The 19,552-nt window shown below is 37.9% G+C and overlaps 1 protein-coding gene across 1 annotated transcript in view; it reads right to left on the bottom strand.

Annotated features, from left to right (window-relative positions):
* Positions 1 to 19,552, bottom strand: part of LOC137106519 (copine-8) — a 71,611-nt gene that overhangs the window by 36,792 nt on the left and 15,267 nt on the right. Inside the window, exons 2-6 of the mRNA XM_067489916.1 lie at positions 14,765 to 14,805; positions 12,982 to 13,028; positions 10,800 to 10,903; positions 8,164 to 8,203; positions 3,982 to 4,058 (exon numbers count right to left, since the gene is read on the bottom strand). Coding sequence (XP_067346017.1) covers positions 3,982 to 4,058; positions 8,164 to 8,203; positions 10,800 to 10,903; positions 12,982 to 13,028; positions 14,765 to 14,805 — 309 coding nt within the window. The remainder of the gene's footprint in view (positions 1 to 3,981; positions 4,059 to 8,163; positions 8,204 to 10,799; positions 10,904 to 12,981; positions 13,029 to 14,764; positions 14,806 to 19,552) is intronic.

The raw sequence follows: 19,552 nt of genomic DNA, 5'->3' as shown, positions 1-19,552 counted from the left end.
AAATAAATTCTGAGGCTAAATTAGTTCATGTTACAAGTCATTTAATGAGCATGACTCCGTGTAGTGAAAAAGAAAAAGCTGATTTTAACAGTATCATTCATCAAGTGAATCTATAATGAAAATATATTCATTAGATGAAGGAACACTTTGACATTTTGGTAAACAGAGATTGATACTGTACCTCTACAGCCTGGAGAGCAGTAAGTGTGGCTGTGTGCAAGTGTTGATGCAAGTGTTATACACGTAGGTGTCTGTACAATATATGAAACGGTAAAAAAATACATGTTTTATCACAGTACACACCAACTTACTCCTGTTTATTACTACAAAAATGTTTATGATCTGTTGACTTTCAGATCTCAGGTGCTGCTACCAAATATTATTTTCACACCCCTACAATTTTAGGACTAACAATTGGTCTTTGTACGTATGATATTCTGTGCGTTCTGTTATAATAATCTGTAGATACATTTTTAAAGTTTTAATCCACTTATTTTAATACAATTTTAAGGCTCTATGAGGTGAGATTAAAGTCAAACACTAAGACTAATCCATCAACCCAAAGGCGCACACATACATGCTGCAGCATGGAATAGAAATACAGGATACTGTACTTGTCAGTGTTGGCTTTCTGTCGCTGGTTGATTTTTATCCCTAACAATCTCTGTCTCTTTGTCTCCTGAATGCCCACTGGAGTTTGGTTGAACAATGTAATTTGCTCTAATTAGCACTCATTAAAATTGTAAGAGTTCCCTTGTCATGTCAGGCTGCAGGTGTGTGCCTGCCGGTGTATATAACACACAGACACACACACCAACACATAAAACACACACGCGCACACACACAGACACAACTTTAAGAAGATGCCTCCACCAGCTGTGGCCATTGACCCTATGTTTAAATAAAAGTTGACACTTTGTTTCTGCACCAAAACATTGTTCTTTATGGCTCACAATTCTATATGATGCCTGTGGCCTATTTAAATGATATTTTTGTTTGCTTTGCTGAAGTATTTATAGTGATGATGTATAATATATGAAAAGACCCAGCTGAAAGTTACTCCTACATTCTATTTCCAGTCTACACTTTCCTAAACAATTTACAGTACAGTGTCTTTATTTTAGGAAACGATTCACACAACATTTCTCTGTATTAAATTAATGCTGCAGCCTTTGAATGACATCCCAAAACTGAGTATTACATTGTTACATTACATTGATGGGCGTCTGTGTTGAAGGGGGAAGAATGGTTCAACAGGTTCAAATTTGAATCACGTTTTCTTAGTAAAAGTCAACCCATAAAAGAAAATGGCTTTCAGTGTTTGGAAGACCTTGCTGCTGTGAGACAACATTGTTAAACAACACGTCTCTGAGCTGCCCATGTGGAACAATGTCATCAAGGTGCTGAAACAAGCAAATACACGATACATACAATATGTGACAATGTCAACACTCACTCGAAGGGAAAAGCAGATGGATTATAGAGAAGATCAAGGTTCAGATGGTTCAGTAACAATACACATAAAGAAGGGGTAATGTGTCTGAAATCAATCAGGATATTACAATATTGTCTCCATACAAGAAATAGTACAGAAAAGTACCCTACATGTAACAAAACTGTTTCATTATTGAATTTCCATATATACATTATCTGTAACATATTCTATTCAGCATCGCAGGGGCAGCTGTCATTGAGCAAGGGGTGAGGTAAACCCTGGATGGGTCTCCCCAGGTCAACACAAAGAGACATAAAACCATTCACACTCTACAGGCAATTTAGAGTCACTGATTCACCAAACATGCATGTTAGATGAATAAAAATAGATTTAACTGAGATCAGAAGCAACAGACTCTTAAACATTAAATCTTGTCCTGTCCTTTGGATCGTCAATAATCTCCCACCAAGCAATTTAACACCTTTTAAGATTAAGTGAAGACATTTTGAAGCATTTATGGATTTCAATTTATGACGTCTAACAATGTGAAACTGAAGGTAAAGCTGAACAAATGACTTAAAAATGTGCTTGTTTGTGTGTGTACTGTACGTGTGGAGATGAAGGAGGGTGTCTTGAGTGGAGCTTTTATGTTAGCCAACAAGGTTTTGCACTCTGGAGGGGTCCATCCATGGTGCACGTAGAAACATGTGAACAGACTGACAGGGCCTCTCTCTCTCTCTCTCTCTCTCTCTCTCTCTCTCCCTCTCTCTTTCTCTCTGAGTGGGAAACCTGCCACTGCAATCACCATGGTGATTGCTACTCAGGTGGATGACAGTGTTACTTTGAAATGAAGAGGAACAGTAACACACACAGGGGTTGCCAGGTAGTTGACAATGTTCAGTGAAGGGATGCCAGCTTGGCTGTTATTCCCCCTCTTTTTAGATCTCAAAGCTCATCAAGGCTTCAAACGAACAAGCAAATTGGATTAAAAGGACACAATTGACAGGAAGCCAAGTGGGCTTCAACTGCGAGAGAAAGAAAATATGCAGCAATGACGATACAAGTAGATAATGATGTATTTAAATTAGGCTCCTAATGAAGCCCGTTTTGTTGCTGATTCTCTCTAAGTAATCATTTGTTAATAACAGTGATATTTCAATATAATTTAAACACATCATACTAATGAATGTCTACATTTGTTTTTCACACAGCTATGTACCATGCATCACGTATTTCCTGCAACATGGTGTTTTGCTTCATATCTGAAATAATGTGGAGCTGCTTTGGCAGAAAGATTTGGATCAACACCAACGCCTTAGATGTGGTAGATCTGTAAAATGTCACTAAATTACAGGCAAAGCCACAGTAACAATGGAGAACTTTAGCGAAAAGACTGGCTGCTGTTTGTGGTGCTCCGCAGGTTACTTATTATGAGAATAGGTTCCAGTGCTTTAAGTAGCATTACTTAGTGCTGCTCAGTGTAACACAACATCAATAGCGAAAGATAATAATTTAAGAAAAAAGGGAAAAAAGACCCTATGAATTGTGTATCATGTAATTATTAATAAGATGTCAACAGAAATCAAAATAAATATACACTTGCATTTAAAAAAAAAAAATCACTCAAAATTGCAAATCCTGGATGTTACGCTTGTACTGCTGTTTGTACGTTGGTGTGCGAGACAGATTTGGATTTATGTCTTGATGGTGACAAATGGACCAATGTATGCTATTAATCAAAGCAATTATTTTCAAACAACATGCTCCCATGTACATCAGCACCAACAAGCTGCAGATAAAGAGAAGCAGTGGCCTGTACAGTAGTTTCAGGTACCTGGTGTGTACAAACAAGGATGATGATTGAAGGATGACACAGTTAAAAAGTTAAAACCTATGTTGTACATATAGGCAGAGTACAATTTCCAGTATATAGCAAGTACTAATGTACACATCATTCAGGTATTGCTGATCTGTAAACATTAAAGCCACAGACAGATAAAGAGACTAACGTTGATTATCTCATTATAACACTACCTGCTACCCAAACATTGCTGCAGACCAAATACAATGCTTCAGGGCAACGGTTCCGGATAATGCACCCTGCCACAGCATATAAACTCTTCAGGTTTGAGGATTATGACATTGTGTTTAAGGTGTTGCCTTGGCCTCCAAATTCCCCAGATCTCAATCAGAACAAGCATCTCTGGTACTGTATGTGCTGGAAAAACAAGTCAGGTTCATGGAGGCTTCACCACACACCTTTAAGGACGTAAAGGACCTGGTGCAGACATTTTGTTGCCAGATACCAATGGACACTTTCATAGGTCTCATGGAGCCCATGCCTCAACAGGTCAGAGGTGTTTAGCTCCAGAAGAGGCTGTGGCCTTTCTGTGTGCAGTTTTCTTTGTACAAAACGGTATGTTTTACAGGGGAAAACATCCTGACAAAGCTTTGACAATCATTTGATTTTGTTTATATTGAACAAAAATCATCAATGGTCAGATATTCATGAAATATCACTCAGCTATGGGAGTGTGCTTACTCACCCAAGAGGTTTTTCTGAGCGACTGCCCAATGATCCAACCACTTCTCCAAGTGTACAGTAGGCCTGACCCAGAAAATCCTGCAGAAACAAGCAAGGCTTTTTGTGAATAAACGCAATCAATACAACAAAACTGATATAAAACTACTCACAGCCATGCTGAAATAAATATGACCCCCTCCTGATCTCTGAGTGCAGCCCTATAGGACAAAAACTCTTTAAAACAACTGGCACATTCCCTACTGACAGATAACATTGGCAAGAGATTAATCCTTTCTCCCACCAGCCTGCACACCTGCCCCACTGAGCGCCCTTGCCATTTTGGTAAATCAAACAGCCATCACGTAATAAAACATTACAGCTGATGCCAACAGGAAGGCAAATAGGAGGGAGAGAAAGCACAGACACGAAACTACTAATGTCAGATTGGGCAGCATAAATGAAAGGGGATCCAGCTAATTCAGTGTAAAGTATTAGCGTTTAAAAAACAACTAACACACAAACTACATCAGATTCTTCCTCACTAAATGGAGACTATTACAGATTTTCATTGCTTTTTCCCTAAAGGGAAGAGGGTTTCCAACTTATGTCTTCTGTCTACATCTACCCAGCTTTTGTCTGTTTTATGACTTGCCATAAACCGAACCCTTTTCAACCACAATAAGTGCTGAGATAAAAGTTGAAAATTATTTTTTATGATATTTTAGAATATTCTTTCCTGTCCATGATGCAGTAAAGTCAAAAAATCTCCTAGCAACTGCGGGTGTTGCCAGCATGAGGTCCGTCGGAAAATTGGCCGTGTGTGACTAATGGCTAAATATATAACAGCATGAGATAGAAAAAGAGTTAATGTGAAACAGATAATTGGGTGGGTGTAGCTTCATTCAATAATATTGCAGAAACATCAACTGTTTGATAGATAAGACTGAGATCCAAACCAGAAAACAAGCTCAGCAAACAGATTGTTAAAAACATTAAGGATACCAGGCCTAAAAAAGAAAATGCATGGTGTTCAACTCTTCTCATCGTGGAAGAAGCAAAACTGGACCCGTGGACAAATCAAGTTTTAGGCCGAATTCTTCAGATCAGTTGCAACAGTCTCTGAGACGTCCTAGATGTTTGCCTACAGAACAAAATGGTGTTGGCTGTTAGCTGTCAAAGACACACTGCGATTTAGGAAAATCAATTCTTGAAATAGTCCTGCTGGAAACAGCTTTAACAATAAAGCAAAGAAGTTTCTTATTTAAATAACTTTATTTTACTGCATAATAAAATTATTTACTGATACTTTAAAAATCTGTATCACCATAAATTAAAAGACGTAATTATCCGAAAGTGGCAGCTAGGGTTTTTGATTGTTTTCATTTGTCTGAAGGATAACAATATCTGATGCACATTTCAAATAAAAAAAACCTTAAGCAAATTCAGATAAATGACATTGCCTGTAAGTTGCACAGGATTTGTGAAGAATCCACCTGTCTTCCTGTCCATTTGCAAAGAGTTATCAAACCTAGCGTGTTCTTGTACACAGGACAGAGTGAATGTGCGTTTTATTGTTTCCCATTTATATTCCAAACCTGTCACACAGTTCCCCGGTGAGCCTGCAGCCTACAGCTCCTGTGCTAAACCGCCATCTAATAGATTGGCTCTCGGGCTTTCCCCTCCAAGACCTGCATCAAAGCTGGTTGTGTAGAAGCTGCCTCTGAGCCGACATGCTCGTCTCTTCTTGTACAAGATTATTGATTTTGAGAAAATGACGCAAGGGAGAGGAAAGACAGAGAAATGAAGATGGAGGCAAAGGGAGTGAGAGAACAAGGGTATATTGATGACATAGAAGACAAGGTGACAGAGGGAGAGGAAATCTGGAACCACAATAAAAAAACATAAGACGGGGATTTATCCTGACAGGAAGCAGGAAGCCAGACTAAATGTGCTTTTGAGAAACCAGGAGTATTTCTTACCATAGTTTTTAAATTATCTTTGCTTAGTTGCTGACAAAAATATATGTCAACAGTGCATTTATAAAAAATACTATTAAATATTGTTGGAGATACTGTATGTAAATAGTAGCTACTGGTCATGATGCAGCCAATTTAACAATGATTTAAACACTAAGCTTAAAGATGCAATAAAATTATATTGTCCAAATTTAAAAGAGACCAAATAACCGATTCATGATTTTAAAAGTATAATAATATCTTAGGAAAGATCTTGGAAGAGAATAATGTTTATATATGTTGATAAGTGTGTGGTCACAACAAGATGCCCTTGGATAGGACAAGCATTTATTATTTAGCATTAAAGCTGTGCACTTAAAGCTTTAAAAGGGTAATAGCTATACTAACTGTTAAAATTAGCTCTTAAGGATTGTTTTGTTGAGTATTTTATGAATGGCAGCCTGTGGGAGTGTGCATAAAATGACAAACACCTTCTACAGAAGGGAAACCTAGTATACAGCTGACCACTGGTAAAAGGCTTTATACACACAAACAATGTGCTTTTAGAGCTGATGATATAGAAAAAGGGTAGCAATCGTGCTACAACGTGGTTATTTACAGAGCTTAACCTATGCAAATGTTTTACATTCATTTAGTTCCACATAGTTACTGTTATCTATTTGACTATATAAAAGGAAAAAAAGCACTTCTGTGAGATGGAAAGGGGTCACACAAATTCACTTTGCTTGACTGAAATAAGCTTCCAATTCAAGTTAATTTTGCTAATCAAAATACACTAAGCTAAAGTAACAAAGGTGTAGTGTATGGTTATATACTACACACAGTGCACTTACAAATAAAATCATCAATTTAACTGCATTTAGTTGCACTGTAGGCTAACACTAATTTAAGTTGTCATCTGCTCCACTTGACATCATGTCTCATTTTGCCTAACTTTTATTATTTTCAATTATGTCACTTTCCATGTGTATTACAGAAAACTCTGGGAATCCATGCGCTGTATTTTATGTGGGTGGACATGTCAGGCTGGACACTGTAGAGCTAAGACTGGTAAAAGCTAAAGGCTGGAGTGTGTCGCCTTAGGGAGAACCAAGGTTAGCTGTCTGCAGGGACACACACTTCACACTGAAACACAGAAGTCAAGGAAGTGAAACATGGATTTTTTTTTTTTCCAACCCAGACACACACACACAAACACAATCTGCAGTATGTATCCAGTTGTATTGTAGCAGTTCTTTTCCACACATGGTTTCATACTGACTAATAATATATTAGGTACATTCTTAGATAATGTGCATAGTTTGTAAATGACAGCTACTTTGTTTTTATTGTATAATTTCTGTGACTTGTCAGATATCAGAGTAAGCTGAATTCATACACAGTCAGACAGACTTTTAGAATACATATACACTGTGCAATGTACAGTCGGCTGTGCACAGGACTATTTCTCTGTCATGGTTTAGAAAATACCCTGAGTGTGTGGTGAAATAGCAAATTGTTGTTCTAAAAGCCTTATACATTATGTCCTGGTACACTAGGAGGATTTTTTTATATTTGAACTGAGTCAGGTTGGTTGTTTTTGCCTTTCTCCAGTTTTGCTACGATGCCTAGCTATGCTGCAGATTTTTTGTTGAAGCCACCTTGTGAAATGTTGACACATTTTACTACATGCAAATATATTGACACCTTTATCACTATTTAGTAAAAATATGTTCCTCCACTCCATTCAGAGATCAGTGATCAAAAATAAACAGAGCAGTAAAAAAACACCTGGCTGCTTAACAGCCTTAACATTATCAATAAAAACAATAGTGAGGGAACAAGCTGTGTCTACCTCTTTGAACTATAATATCCATGCAGCAGTAGGCAGGTCACAGCTATAATTGTTTGCCAGAAGAAGAGCAAGTTATCACATTGTTGTTGCTAATTATCATTATGCTAATCACTGCTATCAACTGTAAAAGCAGGGTGGACAGGGGAAGTCTGTGTTTATTTAATTTCTGAAAGAACTGCAGGCCGTTCAGGGAATGTGCTTTTAGAGCTGATGATAAACACACTCATTGTAACCATCAGATTACTGTTATATGGTCGAAATGAGGCTAATGGGAGGTAATGACAAGGACAGCAATCATGCCCACACAGTCTGCAGAGACAGAAATCAATGTGAACCCACACGCTTCCATGTGGAAAAACAAAAACAGAAGTATACTTTAGGTTTCATTACTTACATGTTTGGACAGGTTGGCACTCTTTGAGTCCACATCATACCTTGAAAAAAAAAAGAAAGAGAGACAGAGAGAGTCAGTGAATTAGAAAGTGATGGAAGGTGACAGGAGCTCAGCTGGGAACATGACAAGGATTACACACAAGGTAAAGCAGTGACGGGGCCAAGCAGCTTGTCAGCGACAATCTCACCAGAGCATCGGGGTATTTCACTTACAGCATCACAGGCTCCTGGGCATCCCCCCATTAAAGTGGGACTAAATTAAATAATTGTCCGTCGGGCGTATGATTGTGAGGTTATACAGTATGTTTGTGCATATGGGAGAGAGGGTAAATAAGCCCATTTGCCCATCTCTGCTCTCTGCTCTAGTATTGTAGAGAATTGCAGACAATTCTTCAATACCACCTCACACACACTTACATACACCCACCCCTCCAGTGCAGGGGCTTCTCTAAATAACTGGACGCAATCAGACAAGCTGTTCACTCAGCAATTTCAGGTCATTTCACAGCTCAGATCATTTCACCGGCTACTAAAAATGGGTTGCCCTTTGCTGGGTAATATTTTGAGGGAAAGAAATGAGCAGCAACTTCACAAATAACACTGCTAGAGATTTTTATAAAAAAGCGTGCATCTGTGGATATACACTATTACTGGTTGTACAGACTTGGTGGCCTGGCGGATCAATAGTAGAGCATTGGGTTGGGATGCAGAAGCCCGGGGTTCAGATCCAACCCCACCAAGTGTGACCCCATTCAGCCACCAAGGGCCACCTTGGTGCCGGTCCCGAGCACAGATAAAATGGGATGGTTGGAGCAGGAAGGGCATCGGGCATAAAAACTAATGCCAAATCAGTTGCTGTAGTGACCCATGAAGGGACAAACCGAAAGCCGTTGATTTTGGACTGGTTGTACAGACTTGCAGAGAGAATGTGAATGATATTCATAGGAAGTACTGTAGCATTTAGTAATCTCTACTTTCATCAGTGTTATGCTCTACAGGTCAGCAGTGGCAGCTATCTACAGCCATCAGAGGTGCACACATGCACGTGAGCAAACACTAAACTTGAAGAATGTCGATGCAAACACACTCACACACGAAGACCGACCCCCCCAAAAAAAAAACATTCTGCAGTTTTGTTCCTTACATGCACCGCTCCATTCAGAAAAATCACTTAAAAGACAGCGAGCATACAGCCAAGTCAATACATGAGAAGGCATAGAAACAACAACACACACATCCTGAGCAAGTCACAGCTCAACAAATGTGTGTGCAAGAGTGTATCTGCCTTTGTACACACATTTGTTGAGTAGCCTGCGTATGTCCATAATGACTGTATGATTTTCAGAGAGGCACATTTCAAGTCTAATAATTGCTCTTTGTGTTTCACATAAATACTGTACGCAATTTAACACCCTTTCTGACTTTCCCAGTCCATTTCTATGTGTGCCAATGTACTTTCTATACAAGAGGCAAAAAAGGTATGAAAGGTTGAGTGCTTCTCTGTCCCTGAAGGAAATCTGTCACCTCCTCTGTCACACCCACCATCGACCCAAACCACAGTTTTTATATTATTGTTACCATCAATACACTTCGCACACAAACACAAATATGTGCAATATGTGTTTCACAGTCTAACTTCCATTTCCCAGTTGGGTTGTCGGTATGCCTCCCTAGTTCATAGATGATAATATAATTAGTCTCCATCTAATAAAATAAAGCCACTGAAATCCCCTCTGTAATTCAATAAGAAATGGGATCTGAGACTAAATTGAGAAAGAGAATCCGTTCAACTACAGGCAGTCTGGGAGCTTAATACTGTACCATCTAAAAACCCACTGTCACTTCTCAAATCTTCTCCAGCTTCTCTTTTATGATAGCTTCAGAAAATGTCCAGATCCCTTCGCTTACTGCACATTTATGTTGTAGATTTAAGCTCATACTGATAAAATTATAATAAACTATAATTACCATTATAGCTCATCAATCTACACTCATTAAAACCTAATGACGAAGTGACGTGTAATTTCTTTCAGAAACTGAAAACTTTAAACCTTTTTTCAGTGCTTTGCAGATGACACTTCAGCAGCAATTAGTTTGGTCTTTCTTTGGGAAACTCTCTACAAGCTTGTCACTCCAGGATTTGGACAGTTTTATTCCATTCTTCATGACAGATCCTCTTAAGCTCCATCAGACTGGATGGGAAGGGTCTGTTAACAGCCAACTTCAGGAAGACAGAGACTGAAATCATTCCAGTATTGTCTTGGCTGTTTGCTTCACATCATTTCCATACGTCGCCTTAAGTAACCTTAGAGCAGGTTTTCTTAAATGGACCCTTGTCCATTTGGATGCATTCACTTTTCTTTCATTTAAGGATGTCGCATGGCTTGTGTCCAGGTCTAGAACCCTATTAAATAGTATTAACTAGTTTTCATTTTGTCATCATTGGTTATTGAGAGGAAGTTAATGGGCAAAAAAATCTGTTTCCATTTTAAATTAAACCTACAACACAAAAAATGCATAAATTGAAGAGGGACATTTGGAACATTTCAAAGTTCTCACAGAAGACAGGAACACATAAGTAATAAGAGCAACGTATTAGAAGAAATGTTAATATCACAGACATTCAAACACACTTACAAGTCAAATCGGAGGTTCTGACGTTCTTCAAAAAAGTAGTCCAACATAAATTTACCCACAAAGTCTGGGTTTAGCGTGTTGTCAATCACCTCTGTTCTCCCAAACTGCAAGACAAGAAACCAAAACAAACAGTCAAGATAAATATCTTTGGGAGAAATTGTAATGAAAACCACATTTTCATTTTTCTGCTTTTCTAATAGGTGGATGGTGATAATATGTCAGCTCCTACATATTGCATGGAAATTGTCCAAGATGATGTGAAGCATAATCGTTTTTAGTTTTTCTGCAGCTCGACAAACCTTTAAGGATGGATCTTACACAAATGACATTTTTGAAAAGCACTTTGTGAAGTGACTCGTGAATTACTAATTAAAAGCAGGCATTTTTTCCTCAGGAAACACATCAGGGTAGAGGCTGGTTACAGCAGATTATGTACAGCTTTAGAGTAATGAATGCAGAACAGCTGAAGTATCAAGTCAATGGAGATCAGGTAGGTCCCAGTTTGACATTTAACTTAGCCTATTAATAATGCATGCAGATGATGGGCTACTCAGAACTATGAATAACTGGGAATGATTAGGACTGAAAGATTTGCCCCTTCATTTGCATCTATGAATATTCATTGTTGTGAAACACACGGCTGATTGCTGTACAGTCATATGTGAGTGCACTCATGCTCAAAACAAGTAGTTACTGTTTATTTCTACAGGCACAAATAAAGTCAAGAGCTTTGTTACAATTAGTGCAGATCAATTCAGAAAAGTGGCCTGAACACCTACAGTGCATTATCCAAATAGATTCTTGTCTTACAACATATTGTGAGAATCCAATCAGAAATTAATAGTATGTCTCTAAAATCACAACTTAATAATAAAATCAACATTCTAAACCTTATCACAATGGAGCAGACTATAGATCTCTAATGGATAGGGACATTTTTAATGAAAGCTACAGCTTATTTAACTAGGAATAAAAATACTACACAAGTGTGTCTTCAACTATTCACAATATATAGTGATGATGATTAATAACTAAATCTTAATCATCATGTGCATTATTTCTGTTAGCTGCACTAGCAATGTTGCTTAAATGAGGTCAGTGGCAAACTCAGCAACTAATAATTGTATAGTATCTCCAATAATGTGGTTTATGACCAAATCCAAATTAAATCTGTTCCCATCATCAGAACTACAGCCCTATTTAGCAAATGGTAACACTCTTAACCTACTAAAACATCAGCAAATTTACCTAGTAACCTGTACTGTAGCACACTGACAGTCCTTGATGTAAAGTACAGTAAAAATATTTAGCTAAATTCTGGCAGCTGATTACTATTTTCAGGACATAATGAGTAATTTGAATAATAATGTTGTTTGTTTTTGCACTATATGTAAAGTGTCTACAGATTGTTGAAAAATGAAAGCAAGATAGCAGGAAATATTGGCAAACATTGTCATATCTATTAAAATATGATAGTGAAGGAACACACAAAAATATTCTCCCGGCTGTGCTTAGAAGAAGAAAATACAGTAGATTATTTGTTTAAACTGTGTTTACGTGATGGATTCCTCTGTTGTCTGTAGAAATACAGCCTGGGGAGCTTTGAATTCAAGTATATCCCAAAAAATAGACTTAAAGCATAAAAATGTTTATGCATACTGTATATAGCATAAAAGTGCAAGCCAACGCGCAGGCAGTGTAGACAGCTGACTGATTCAAATGGGTATTACTGACTGATTTTGGGGCACAGGTGGCGTAACACTACATGTGTACCCACTGTACAGGTCTATCATGATTTCAGGCAGAAGGTAGTTCTGAATAAAAAGCAGCTGTTACAGATACATGGGCTGAAAAAAAGAACATTTAACAGTGTGTAAATCTGACTCTATTTCGTCTACCCACCAGGTCGCTAACATTTGGATAGCAGCTGACTGCAAATCAAGCTGAGGTTTTGTTTAAAAAAATTTATATAAAACCCGTATGTTTGGCAGTCGGTGTGTTCTTGCTAAAGGAAGAAATCTTTAGACTTTAATGTTCAAAGTTCAAGGTCACTTTGACCTCATATCTGTCCCATTCTTGTGAACACGATGTCTGAGCACATGGATTTTCATCACATTTGGCACAAATTCACTTAATGTGCATGTAAACTGAAACTTGCACCTTCTGTATTATACACACTCACCTCTCTCCACTCTTTGTTGCCCATGCCTTGGGTGTAGAGAACGCAAACTGTGGAGAACAGCAACATGTAACATTAAAAATCATTTTTTCGGAAGGTTGTTGATGTGGTGTACCTAACACGTACAATAGCTACTTCGTGTACTCTGTGCTTATAACCACATTTCCACAGTTTTTGAGCAGTAGGCTTAGTTACAAGGACAGAGGAAAACCAAGCAAAGAAATAACAACATCAAATGTCATGGTATTTAATGGATCCATTAGAATATGACTAACAAGCCATAAACGCATGAATCAGAAGTAAAACAAGATCAAAGCACCTAAGAGTTTTAATAATGATATATGTGTGTGTGTATATACTGTGTGTGTGTGTATATGTGTGTGTGTGTGTGTGTGTGTGAATATATGTGCGGTGAATATATGTGTGTATAGAGATCGATAGATATAGAAGTCAAATTTAAATAAATACTAACTTGGCATAGATTAGAATAGAATAGAGACTTTAGGCAGCTTATGTAGTGAAGGTCTTTGTGTGTGTGCGTTTTTAACAGTAAGTGACATATAAATTATCTCTACATTTCCAGCATCTGACACATCCTTTTCATCTCTCTCCTTTACCTTCTTGCTCTTTTCCCCTGTCAGCCTGGTTCATCTCTGGAGACAGAGACTCAAGTCACTGTGCTCAGCATAATCACAAGTGCTGCTCAGCATAAAGCTTGCCTTAATGTATGGGTAAAGCCTGAGCTTCCTCCTCCTCATCCTCCCATCACTGTCATCCTTGTCATCGTGTTGATCATGACCACCTCGAGTCATTTCTATTCCATGCTACGGTAAATGTGCTGACTGTGTTTTGCAAAGACTGTGTGTGTGTGTGTGTGTGTGTGTGTGTGTGTGTGCGCGTGTGTCACTATAAATCACCAAAAGCCATTATGATAATTCCAAATTCACACACAGCTCAAGATAACAAATATCATCTTTGATAATGCTGGTGATTTTATTTTATTTCAGGGGGAATATTACTTTTGATCTCATACTACACACACTCCCATGCACACACAAACCCCTGCACTGACATCAAACAGTTACAGTCTGATCTTAACACAGTGCAAAATTCAGAAGACTAAGAAATAGTCTGGATATGCATGTATTAGGTTAAGGATGACATTGCTTTAACTCTGAATTGCAGCAAAAATAAAGCCCATTTCCCAAAATGTCAAACTATTCCTTTAACTTACCCCCATGGCACAAACAGTATTATTATAATCACTCAGACTGAGCAGAGCAGAAAGGAGAATTGTTACCCACTCTGTGAATCTATAGGGAGAAGCTTCTTAGTTGGCCTCATATGCATTAGTCAAACCTGATTCAAGCTGACCTCACACATTTTGTGAAACACACACACACACACAGAGCAACTCACGACTACATATGATTAAAGACACGACCATCAGTTCCTTCAGTCCTTAATTAATTATTCACTGCCTTACGCTCTATTAATTTCCCTGCTTTTCTACATTACATTTTTTTAAATACCTTTTTATACTTTTATTTCCTTCTCTCCTCCCACATTTTTACCTTCTTTTTCTTGTAATTTTAGGCAGTATATAATTAAACTGCCATTACTTTCATTTGTTCACTTGTTATCAGTTTTACGCCCTCGTTGTGCTTTTCTTTGTTCTTCGAGTCAAGAGGATTTTTTTGCCATTTCACTTAACAATCATACACAACAGAAACACAACCTCATTCACCATGTGAGATAAGACATACAGAGAGACAGATGATCTTACTTGGGTCTGATTTGGAGAAGGTGTCCCTGTCCAGCAGGTTTCTGTGGAGACACAAGAAAGAAAGTAGATAGAAATACTGTTCCCTTTGTGAGAAGGATAATTTGTCATCCAAATGTGGAAATGAATGCATTGTAACCAAGGCTAATTATATAGTCTGTAGGCCATGAGTTGGCACATTAACATCAAGCTCTGTTTACTGTTTGAGGTGTGAAAATATAAAGAATATTCAAAATTCTGTATATACCCCAACATTAGCTACAACACTGAGACATGTGCACTGCATTAAGGAAAAGGCTGGTAGTTTTTGCAGCACTGAAAAACATGAAGACAGTAAAACCAACAACAACACAGCTGACAGCCTTGTAGCTTCTTTCTCTCCAGTGTTGTCACAAATCTATCAGAGAGCCACACCACTGTAGGGTCTTTTAGAAAACACCATGAGCTTTTATCCACAACATTATAGTGCATCTTAATTCCCACAGAGAGGAGAAAACTGTTGATTGCAGTGGGATCCCACTTAAGAAGACAACCCGAGTCAAGTATCCGCCACATGCTTGACTGCACTGCTAACTATGTCTTATTTCATTGTTTACAGCAGCACATGTGCAATAGAGTGAACTGACAGATGGACACTGATATGACAAGTCCTCCCTCATCACATATACTGTACACATTTAGAGCCCTGGATAGCTGTCTCAGATACCTGTATCTGTCACACCTTACACATTATTTGGGATTCTGAGATTAACATTACATCAACAAAGGAGTAGAGTTGGAACCTTATGGTGTAGAAAGGAAAAGCGAGATCGCAAACTTGTCACTGAGGTTAAATGAGCTTGAAATGTATCTATCTTTGTAGGAAATTAAAGCTACTCTCTGATCAACATTCTTATATCCATTTAACAATAATGTGCCCAGTAATTTTTCATGATTGCAAAAACACCTTCAAAAATTCGTCTAAAGCTTACTGTCATCTTTCAATCCTGGGGATTGTGAGTGATATTAAAAAGCTGTCAGACAAAGCACCGAAAGCCTCAGCGGCTGGAGAGCACCTGGGCTCTGAGCTAGTTTTCAGTAACGGCACCAAACTGTAGCTGTTTTCTTTATTCCACCTCCCTTTCCCTCGTTTTTTTCCCATATGTACTGCTCTCTCTTTTTCTTGTGTGAACCTGGCAACTCATCAACACCACTTATGGCATTTTCTCTCTGTCTCACTTTCCTTCAGCTTGGTCTCAAAACAAAAACACTTTTGGTATCAAAAAAAAAAAAGAAAAAACAAACAAAGTGTTGCACATTCATTCTTCAGCACAATAGCACAAATCCATTATTACGTGTCTCCCCTAGAAAGTATAGAAATTCACAACCACATAAGAGAATACAAAGAATCTTATCTAACTAGGTCTTCGTCATACTTATCTTTTCTGTCATTGCTAGTTAGCATTATTAATTTACATTAATCAGACTAAAAAACTAAAAATAAAAGGGTGAAAAGATAAACATTTTATTTGCTTTTCCTCTAATTTAGTGAGGCCCTGTGTACTAAAGAGTTGAAGCCGACCAACTACCTGTGTATTAATCAAACATAAACATGCCTCCACAAAGTGTGTAATGATTTCATGATAGCACAAAATATTGTACAAAAGACATAAAAGGATTAAGAAAGTTCATGTGTTCATGCAGTGTTATCTTTATCAAACAATACTTTATTAGCCCATCGGGTGGGAGTTCCTGTTGCTTAGTAACAGATGAATCAAGTATATACTGTACTAAAATGACCAAAACCAACAATGAATTGATCCTTTAAGAAGTAATGCTACTGTGTAACAAAAGCCTGATAACTTATTTCTCTGTGCCATGATTCTCCACATAAATAAGACACACTGCTGCACTTGACATGCTCCATTAATTCAATATTGCACAAGTGTATTGATCCACAGCTGACAATAGTACCCAAAATGACTTTTTAACTGTATGACTGTATAAACTGTATAAATAAGTTGTAACTAACACCTATTTCATTATTTATTCATCTTCCAACTGTTTTCTATTAACTGTTTGATCATTTAACCACATTAAATGTATCTGGTATTTTTAATTGTTGTGGACGTCACAAAGCACAAGTGCCATAACACTTAGTTGTTAGAATGACAAACTTTTCAGTTGTCACTAATGAACATAGGTAGAGCAATAGATGTATGAAAACAAATCACATCGCAGAACAAATGCAAAATAATTGGATTTCTGTAGGCATACATATTGTCAATTTACAGACTGAAAGATGAGACGACACTCGTCAATTGACCTAATATGGCAGTAGCACTACGCTGTAGTTTGAGAGTCAGATGCAGCCTCCAGCTCACAGACAGAAAGGCAGGGGGATATTCACAACATGATGCCCGAAAACAAAAATTCAACATAGAGTGATAATAACTTCACTTTACTTACATTGGTGTGATATTAACTTCTACAACTGTAGAATAAGCGAAATATAATATCAGCTTAGAATCAGCAGATAACCAATTTTTAAGGTACCAAACTGCTATTGTGGCCTTCAGTTCAATAATGCATGACATTTTTTCGACAGCTGAAAATCTTGAACTATTCCTCTAAATAGTGTCATGATTATACCAAGTAATATTTACAGTCCATCTGATGTCAGACCCGAGGGTTGGAAGAACTTAACAAAAACACTTACTGTGCTGGACATTACAAGATAACTGCTCACCTGCATGCTAAAAACACTCCTGCAGTAAAGTGGCACCATAGTGGCTGGGAGTAATTTCCCACTCTGAGTTTGGGACATGGGTTAAAATACACTTCCTCTCTTTGAGAGAGAATTAGAGGATCTGCAGTGTATGATTGGCTGCTGCTCAAAGCACATCACACATGGTGGCACTCCAAATGGGCTCCTGGGCTCCCCCTGCACGCGTGCTGTGTGTGACTGTGTGTTTGTGTGTTTTTGTGTGAGTAAGACACGTTGTCAGGATTTCCACTTCAGAGGATAATGTGAATGAGTCATGGTTCTGTGTCTTTTTCTATCATTCCTTTCCTTCTTTTCATCCAGAGGCAAACAGAAGAAAGCCAAAAAGCTGCCACTGGAGTTGCAGAGAGGTCTGGGAAATAATGGTACAGTGTAAGCAGATGGTGCTATTAATGTGTAATTTGAAATTTTATGCCTTTTTTTGTCATATGTGTATTACATAGTAATAAAACTCTCAATCAAAAAACGCTCTCGATCACGGCCATTAAATCCTGCTGTGAAATTCCTGTCTCTAAAAATACTGACTTCTATAGCTCTCCCTTAGGCTGTAGATGCAGCCTCTTTTGCCTTTCATCCTACCACAAAAAAAACATGCCACCTTTGGCATTTCCACTCTTTCTAGTTGCATGCATGTTCATTCATACAAAACACATTTCTCAGTGGATCGTCTCTCTATAATTCACTTGGTGTCCAATCACTTAATTGGATATTTTTTCTCTAATCTAATCTGTTGCCACGTCTAATTAAAGCTGACTCCAGTTAAATAAACTTCATAATAAAATATCTCAGTCAGCCTTAACTGAGATGATTGTTCTTTTAAAAACTCAGCCCAGTTGCCTATTCTGGGCAGTATACATGTTTGGCTCCAAGAAGGCTTTGCCAAAATAAACACACATGCAACTATCTGTTAATGAATGTACTGTGCCCACGGGCACACAACTTGGCAACACCCTTTTAAAGCATCTACCTACAGCTTAGGCAATTGGTCAGAGACAGTCAGAACAGAGAGCAGCTATGTGTGTACAACATTGGCCGATCTCAGGCTTCCTTAAATTTTTTTTAATCTAATAACTTTTTTTGTTTTCTTCACGCCCGTCTCATTAACATATTCTTTGTTGTTTATGCTCCTAGTGTTGCTAGAGTTTAACTTTTTTATGCTCTTTTTTAACTTGTTTCCCTTTTTATTTTTGAGGAAACCTACAATACCTCTTAAACAGATTTCTTAAAATGTTGTGACTCAAAAGTAACAATTAATATTGACTTTTTGATATTTCTGCAAGTTTAGCACAACTCTTGTGTACAGTGCTATCTACTGCCCTCAGGAAATAACCACACGCCGTACTTTAAAGCCCCAATATGTAACATTTTCACACATAACTACATAAAATACCTACTTCAAAGTCCTTATGTTGGAACACTGACTTGTAATAGGGTGAATAAGGGTATGGATATTTGGAGTCCCATCACAGAGATGTGTGCTAAATGTGGTAAGGAGACATTTGAGGAAGCAAAGATGAGAAACAGAGAGAGCAGACAGAGAGTAAATATTGGACTAGACTGGAGTTGTCCACGAGAGCTAAAAGAGATAAAAGGACACAAGATGTGGAGCTGGCGTTCTGGCTATTGGACCAGTAAGTAATAACTTTTTAGCTACTTACTACATTTTGTGTTGTTGTGTTTTCTTGATGCGGGGTTGTGCTAGTGAAGTTTTAGTTTTTTTGATCATCCACACATTTTGTAGCAAACATTCTCAACATAGTTATGTTCTTTAGCTTGTTACCCAAGTTTCCCTTTTTGTCAAGTTTTGTGTTTACTGTAGTTCTGATTCTGTTTATGAGAGACGGGGCAATGAAGACTGTGATGAAGACAGTCAAGCATGTGGCGGACTGAGCATAAATAGTTACACAAAATGAAACTTTGCTATAATGTACAGAGCTTTGCTTTGGGTTAACAAAGACAGAGACCTAATAACAACATATTATCTTGGTTCTGCTGTTGCTTTTCTATAAAACTATGCATTAGTCATT

The sequence above is a fragment of the Channa argus genome, chromosome 21, assembly GCF_033026475.1.
Source record: "Channa argus isolate prfri chromosome 21, Channa argus male v1.0, whole genome shotgun sequence".
In the NCBI taxonomy this organism is placed as follows: Eukaryota; Metazoa; Chordata; class Actinopteri; order Anabantiformes; family Channidae; genus Channa; species Channa argus.
The sequence above is the reverse complement of the archived record's forward strand: the minus strand, read 5'-3'. Positions and strand labels throughout refer to the sequence as shown.